Below are 8298 nucleotides of genomic sequence, written 5' to 3'. Positions count from 1 at the left end.
TATTGCACACAACACGTATAGAACATATTCTCGCTACCGTCATACTTATGATTCAGTCCAGTATAATACAGTAGGCTTAAATACAATGAAGTAACTCTTACACTAACAATTATTCTTGTCGCGATGATATGCTAATGGAGAATTAAAGAGCTATCTTACAATTTATTATACATCTGCACCACAATAATTCCGTGTGCCTTTGGCGGAAAGATTCCAATTTTTTTTTTTTACACAAAGCGTTAACTACTAGTCTAATGCTTGCTGTGTTAATATTTAAACAACGTATGTACAGTTTGAATGTAGTTGATAATAACGTTTCGCGGTATTTACATAGAGCGTATGTATACATATTTTTAGAATTAAGACAAAAACGCGGAAAATTCACGGTACTTGATTTTGCAACGAAACAAAAGTATATGAAGTAATTTTAAATAATGCCCTATTTCGATACCTAAATTTAGCGTCTTTGGTGAAAACAGAGCCAAGAACTTAGGAATTAATATGAGATGCGTTGGTAGAGATACAATTTTAGTGTACAATAACCGATAGCAACTAGTATTATTTGAAGCAGCCAGGGTTATATTTATACGGGAAAATGTTACTCCAAGCCAATGAATAGCCCATCAAAACTATATAGTGAACACTAGTTAGAGAATCAACTTGATATTTTCCTGTATAAAAGCAATATTAAAAAAATATCATAATTACGTAAATTAACCTACGGTTTGATAAACCTGTTGATTTACTTATTGTATCAAAAAAGGATTATTTTAAAAGTAAAATACTTATCACAGTTTCAAACGAAAAAGAAATCATAGTTAAAGATTTTTTATAAATAATCAAAACTTAAAAATTGAATTCAAAAATGAAAAAAAAAACCGAATTTTCTAATAACATTGCAATCATTTTTTTTTATTTCGCACTGTTTTGTTGCTAACGGTCATGAATCATGGTGCTGAGAAATCATTAGACAAGCATTTATTTGTTTAATAAGTCGTCTTGTGTCATTTAACAAAAATATGCATCCGCGAAAAAGCATAGCTAGCCGATTAACAAAGATTCGTGAAAATTAAGAATTATTGTGTAAACGAATAATAATATAACTAATTGCGAATTATCTATAGTTAGGCACTGATAAAATTATGCTTCAATAGCAGTTTAACACTCAAATACTACAACAGATAGAAGTTAAAAGTGTCTATTGAAAAGGGCCAAAATTAGAACATGAGAACCTCGACTTGAACTACTGTCGTTTTTAAAGATGGATTTAGAAGAATTATTCATAACTTGAGTAGGAATATATGAACACTGGACAAATATAATATAAAATAGCAAGTAATACAATATAATCCGTTGTAGCTAGCGAATATAATACTTTGTAAACATGTAGCATTTGTACAGAGATGTAAAAAGTAATGAGTGGTCTTTTGTGTTTACTTTAGAACAGGTAGAACTTAAATCAATTTTATGACGAATATAATGAGATTCCTTAATATGAGGCACAAAGTAAACTTTATACATACTTTACATAAACATAAACTTATATTTAATGCATATTATACAGTTTGCATGGACAACACTTGTGATGCACATTAGAAGTATAATTTAACTTAGATTAACACATTTTAAGCTATTTATTGAGCTTTCCATTTATACAAATAAATAAATATTAAAGTAGATACATGATTGAAGTGAAAGTTATGCTATGTTTACAACTATTACACTTATGTTTCTGAACATTTCAGTCCTTTATTTACAGGAGGTTGACGCTTGGTCACACGTTAAATTTGCGATTTACTTACGAGTACCTTTCTTTTTATATCATCTCACTTCACAGTGTTTATTGTGGGAAACTGAAAGGGTGGCAGAAGCGGCGCTGGCCGTCGACACCTCAGAAGAAGCGGGCGCTGTGCTCGAAGCCTCTTCGACGGTCTCCTTCATCACGTAACCCGATCCCTGTGAGCTGCGCGCCAGTTTTAACCGGATCGGCGTCACTTTAGACGTTCGCACCTTGCGCACGCCGGCGCCGCTCGCAGAATTGCAAGGGGGGTCGATGGCGAGGGGGTCCGGCGCCGTGGGGTCGTATTCAAAGGGGTCCACAGGTGGCTCAGACACCACTAACGCTGCACTTGGCCCGGCCTCATCAGACCCCGATTTCTCGTCCTCTTCCTTCTTGCGCTTTATTTTTATAATGAGTTTGGTAGCACTATCATTGTCACTATTTATCACTTGCAGTTTTTCTTTCTCCAATTTTTTCCCTTTCTTCTTCTTACGTTTCTCACTCTTATTCAGCTTCAGTTTCTTCTCTTTTTCGTTTTCTTCAAAATCTGCCATGACCATGCGTCGATATTTCATACTTTCACGACGCAAATCTTCTAAACTAGGTTTAGGTATACTGCAAGTTAGTCGCTTTTTCGGTGGACGAAATTGGAAACCAGTAGGTTCGTCGTTCACTTGCTGCACAGTGTTAGAGCCGATTTTTATCTTTAATTTAGGTGCAACCGGGGATGTGGCTCTGGATTTACTTTGTTTTATGGCAACACGACCACGTCTCTTATGGTTCTGGGTAGTATTAGTTGTGTAATTCGACAACTTCATATCGTCTGATGTGTCTACATCGTCATTCATAGTTACTTCTAAGTGCCGCAACTCTCTATTAACACCTGACACTTTTCTTTTCTTTTTCTCCACTGGAGTGTCAATAATTTTATAATCTTCTCTTGTAGGTATGCTAGTCATCGATGCGACTGCTTTCGGTATAGTAATCACAGTCCGAGGTATAGGCTGTGGTACAGCGGGAGGCGGTGGAATTCCTGCATTGGACGCATTGGCGGGATCATCCATGTTCATATCTTGCGTCCAATATTGCCGCAACAATTCCTTCTTTCGCATTCGTCGCAAATTTGTAGACCCCGTCATCATAGTATTAGCTGATCCACTGGTGGTATTGCTATTGATATTGGAATCATGAACAGGAGCAGGAGGCTGCGGTGCCGCTGGTTGTGTTGAACTTGTAGAGTAATTGGCATCCAAGAACGGACCTTTTATTTTTACCTTTAATTGATTTCTCGAGTCGCTTAATGAAACTTTCGGCAATTGTGGTGTTTCTTTTATTGGTTCTTGGATGACTTCAGAAGTGGTAACCTCGGTTGATGCAGCTTGTCTTGGTTTGCTAGCCATTAGTTCGCTATGCAGTTGTTTTTCAACTTCTTCGTCTATTTCTACCAAAGGCTGCTCAGCTGTGCCACTAGCGAATGCCAGAAGGTGACTGTGGATGCCATCGTTAGCAGGGGGCGCGGGTGTATCCACATTTTGATAGGTACGCATATCCACAGGGCCAGGTAAAACTGGCGCAACTTGGGAAAATCCAGGACCTGTCTCAGAATTGCTCTTACTTGAAGGTGAACCAGGTGAATTTTCGACATCTATGGAAGGTTCTATTTCTTTTACCTCCGTTGCAGGTTTTTTACTCTGTGCTGGACTTAAAACTTTTGGTGACTGTGATGTATCTTTATATGAATGTTCCGATTTTCTATTGTCTCTAATGTCAACAGATTTTCGCCTCTCCCGAAGAGCTTTTAAATCAACGCCATCATTGGCCAACTCTTCATCAAAATCGTAAACCGTTCCAACCAATTTACTTTGAATAGAATTTTCAGTAAATTCTGTAGAAGGAAAAGCATGCACAGATTGGCCACGACTTTTTGACCGTCCTCGACCTCTCTGACTTCTATTGCTTCTATTGCTTGTCCGTTTTGATCCTTTAGAATCGCTTTGTTTAGGTGATATACCTGGACTCTTTCCAGGTGACTTAGATGAAAATTTAGGTGTAGGTTTTGAAGTCTTTGGCGGCGATTTCGATTCTTGAGGATGAAGACTAGACATTGTCTCATTACTATCATTCGACATTTTGGTAGGTGGTCTAGTATTGCTCGTTTCATTGTAAGAATCAACGCTTATTGTAGGACTAGAGACATGAATCGAAAACTTATCACTTCCAGTAACATCAATGTCATCGCGTGGTGAATCTAATGGCTTTGGTGTCGGAGGTGCAATCATCGCCGTGGTCAACGCAATATTTTGTGATGACGTAGTAAACGCCGCGCATAAAGGAAATGGAGGTTTAGTCAAAGGCTGAATCAATGGTGCAGCAGTAAAAGATAACCCAGGTGGATATAAACCTCGACCTGGTGATGGAAGAGGTAATTGCGACGAAGCGCAAGCGCCTGCCGCGAATAACGGTAACGTGCTCATTGAATTCAAAAATGGCGAAGCATCTGGAGCATAATTAGTGTACTGGTTCAGAGGCATCGGTGGTTCAACTGAACAAGAATATGCTGGGACAGATGTGTACTGATCTATGTCTGCCATCATGGCTCCGGAGTGTGAATCACAGCTATTTAAATGAGATTTTAAATCAGCCTTCCGAGAACATACGGACCCTTCAGAGTTTGTGCTTGAATCTGATGATCGTCTAGTTGTTATTTTGCTTTCCCTCCATTTTGAATTTTGATTTACATAAGGCGGAGATATTGTAGCGCAATCCGAATGCATCAACGAATTGTTGTTATCATATACTTGATTGTCTTGTGATAATTCCTGATCGTTACTATGTAATGATTGATCAACAACAGATAGGGATTGTGAATCGTCACTTTGTTTTGAGAGTGAGATTGAATCAGCAACTTCAGAAATTGATTGAACATCAGAATGAATGAGACTTCGTTCTTTAACATTTTCTGTGTAAGACATAGTATGTCCATAAGTTCTTTCTACTGGTTCTACTTGCGGATCATTTTGAGCTGCTGGTACAGACATATCAGACCAATTTTCTTTGGCCAAATGCTCCGACTCTTCTTCCTTGTCATCAACTATTTCAACTACATCATCTTGGTGACCCACGTTATCTGTTGAACACTGTTTATTATTTGTATGGTGGATTTCATTCATAGGAGATCTTACATCATGATGTTCTGTAGGCATAGTTTGTTCTAAAATCATATGTTCTTGTTCTTTATCTGTATCCACTGCAGTTCTGTTTTCTCCTTCATCTGTATGTTCTTTATCATCACTAACATTAATTTCCTCTTCCCGTGGTACATTTTCTGGGGCAGCTTTTTTGGTACTAAGCTGCATTCGAAGTCGGTCAACAAGGTTAAGAGTTTCTTGAACACCTTGTTCCTTGGAATCCTCCTTAAAAAGAAACTCTGGGTAGGTAGTAAAAGGCTTCATAATATCTTCATGGTTAAATCCTTCATTGTCCAATATGTCAAATTCAAAAAGCTCAGTATCTTTAGACTGCGGCGAAAACATTGATCTATTTGGAAACGGATTTGCAGCCGAGGGTATTTTAGCACTTTTGGAAATTTCCACTCCTTGGACATGGCTAACATCTTGAACAATGAATTTCTTTTCTGGTTCAGTAGTTGAACGTTTACGCAGATTCCTCGGTAAGGAATTTTCTTCCAGGGGGTCTAAATTTATGGTTCTCGCATCCATGGGTGTTTTTGGAGATTTAATCATAGTGTTTTCATTGAGATTGGCTTGAATCTTAGCAATCATTTTGATACTACTCTTATCAGTACAATCAGAGTCGAATGATTTATCTTCGGTCATATATTTTTCATGGCCGCCAGGTTTTTCTACAGGCGGTGGATGAATGTGAGGACTTGTAGCTTTTGGTAACCAATGTTTATCAGTTGTAGCAAAGTCATCAGATAATGTGGATGGTACTTTCTTTTCAACATTTTCTATGAATGGCGGTATTTCAACCTCAACTTTTGTATTTAGCGAGAATGAGGAGTGATCAGTGTGAACAAAACTTTGAGATGCACGTCTAGTCGGCTTGGTAATGGTTTCACAGGGACCATCAAGTTTGATGGAAGTATCTTTAAATGGATAAGATTTAACACTCATTCGTCTGCTGATTATGTTCTTTTGCTTAACATCCATGCTTTTTCTTGGACTGCTTTTGATGATAGTGCAGCTTTCAGTATCAATTGGAATCGGTTTTTGTTTTTCTTCTACCGAAACACTACGCCGAGTGATGTCCCTGCTGGAAACTTTAACATCATTTTTAACCATCTCAGTGGCTACATATGTTTCTTCTTTCATTTCGTCTTTTATCTTCTCGTCCTCTTCCCGCTCCGCAACTGAAAGTTTACGGGACTTACAGGTCTCTTCGGGATTTTGATTTGATCCAGAGGCAACGAAGATGTCGTCTTTAGATGGTTTTCTCTGTCTGGCGTCACACTTATTAGACATATTTCCGCTTGTAGTAACGCTTCTGGTCCGAGAACGTGTGGGGGCATGCGCATCATCGAGTCTAACCGATTTCTCTCTTTCAATAGACGGCGATGATAGCCTACACTCGGACCCCCGTTCTGAAGTTTTAAGCTTCTTATTGGGGGCCTTGCGTGGTTGTGCATCGCTTGAGAAACTTTTCCCCCTTCTAGGACGCCGCGGTCTTTTTGGAGATGGACTTTCAGAGCCAGAAAATCTGGATCCTTTAGTGGTGTCAGAGTCACTCGAGGCGCTAGTAGAAGACAATGGTCTTGACACCTTGTCGAGAAAGGGCAAGTCCACTGTTGGTCTAGAGCCAGGGGGAGAAAACATTGATGGTTGCCTCGAAATCGGTTTTATTTCCCGGGCCTTTGCAGAAGGTTTCATAGTTGGCTTTTCCTGTTCTTCTTCTGAGCTTGAAGATGAAGAATAACTACTGCTACTAGTATTTGAAGTAGAACTTGAAGTATCATTTGCAGATGCCTTCGAACATTTTGCTTCATTTTTCTTAGGTGGAGATTTTGTTGTATCAGATTTATCGATATCCTTCCTTTTGTCAGAATCAGACGGATCTATAACAGGCAGCTTACTGCCAAGGCCACTCTTAATATGGGCAGCAGCTTTTTTAGCTGCTTGCCTTTGCGGTACATATGCAATGGGCTCCTTTTCGACATCTTTAGATGATTTCTTAGTGCTACTTTTAGCTGCATTATCTTTGCCTTTTGTCTTAGATTTTGATTTAGATCTTGATTCGTCGCCACTAGCTTGTTTATCGGTACTCGACTCTTCTCTTTTTGCAACAGTGGTAGATCGCATATTTTCTGAAGCTTTTTTTGCAGCCTGCCTTTGTGGTACTATTAAATCAGATGGATTATCCTTCTGCTTAGATAGCTTGATGTTTTCTTTATTTCTAGCTTCATCATCTGATTCATGAGTTTTGACAGGCGTAGACGACTTCTTTTCTTTATTAGATGGTTTGCGACCTCGTTTCTTTGGAGCTGGTTTCTCTTCTGAAGATGACTTCTTTTCAGAGTGACTGGACACAAACTCTTTCATAGCTGCTTTTGTCCTAGGTAAACCTTGCTGCGAGTCAATACCGCTGGGTGACCCTTCAGATCGACTTCTAATAGTCTTCCCTTTGTCTTGTTTAACTTTTTGTGATTTATGATCAGTTTTTGCAGAATCTGTATCATCACTGGTATCGGAGTATATATCAATTGGAAATTTACTGTTTCGTGTAGATCTCATAGGCATCAAGTCACCACTGTCTGTACCCGACAGACCACTTTTACCAGCATCCATCTCTTTTTCCATTTGCTGTAAAGTTTTACTCCGCGATTTGTCTTTTTTAACACTCATTTTATAAGATTCATCGTCACTACTACTCTCCACTACTGCTTTAGATTGTGGTATTTTCTTCTTCTTTCTTTCCGGTTTTTTCGGTGATCTTTTACCTTTCCCCTTAGGTGAAATCTTTTTCTTGGGGGAGCTACTAGGTTTTTTAACATCTTCATCGGTACTGGAGGCAATAGTTCGTCCGCGGTATTTTGTGGCTCGGTTGTTTTCAGGTGCACTCTCTTCACTGGATAAACCACTATACATACTTTCACTCCGCCGTGATCCATTGACATAATGTTTCTTATATGGGTTTGCTGCCTTTTGACCCTTAACGAGACCATTTCTATCCTTCTTTTTATCATCACTTGAGTCTTGTGGCGCAATCCGCGCCAAAAGTTCGTCAAAATCATTTTTGTGATCTAGTGCATTTGGATGAGAATATAATCTATCGTATATAGATGGTCCATGGTTAGCTTCCAGTATAGCTGCTAATTCAACTCCTGATAATCCTGGCTCTGATGATAAAACAGCTACTTGTTTATGAAATGTTTGCTCCCGCATTCGAAAGAACGATCTTGATAGTTTTTCTCTCCTGCTCACCATATAACATAGATTACGTACTCTTTCCAAATCTTGTCTAAGCTGTACAAACATTTTCATTTTATCTAGATCGGCTTT

General features: G+C 38.8%; 1 protein-coding gene across 1 annotated transcript in view; it reads right to left on the bottom strand.

Moving 5' to 3' along the window:
• Positions 1–666: 666 nt before the first annotated feature.
• LOC106111809 (PHD finger protein rhinoceros) overlaps positions 667–8298 on the bottom strand; it is a 15540-nt gene continuing 7908 nt past the window's right edge. Inside the window, exon 6 of the mRNA XM_013293967.1 lies at positions 667–8294. Coding sequence (XP_013149421.1) covers positions 1822–8294 — 6473 coding nt within the window. The 3' untranslated portion in view covers positions 667–1821. The remainder of the gene's footprint in view (positions 8295–8298) is intronic.

This window comes from Papilio polytes, unplaced genomic scaffold (genome assembly GCF_000836215.1).
Source record: "Papilio polytes unplaced genomic scaffold, Ppol_1.0 DF824381.1, whole genome shotgun sequence".
Taxonomy (NCBI): Eukaryota; Metazoa; Arthropoda; class Insecta; order Lepidoptera; family Papilionidae; genus Papilio; species Papilio polytes.
This window is presented reverse-complemented; position numbering and strand designations above follow the sequence as displayed.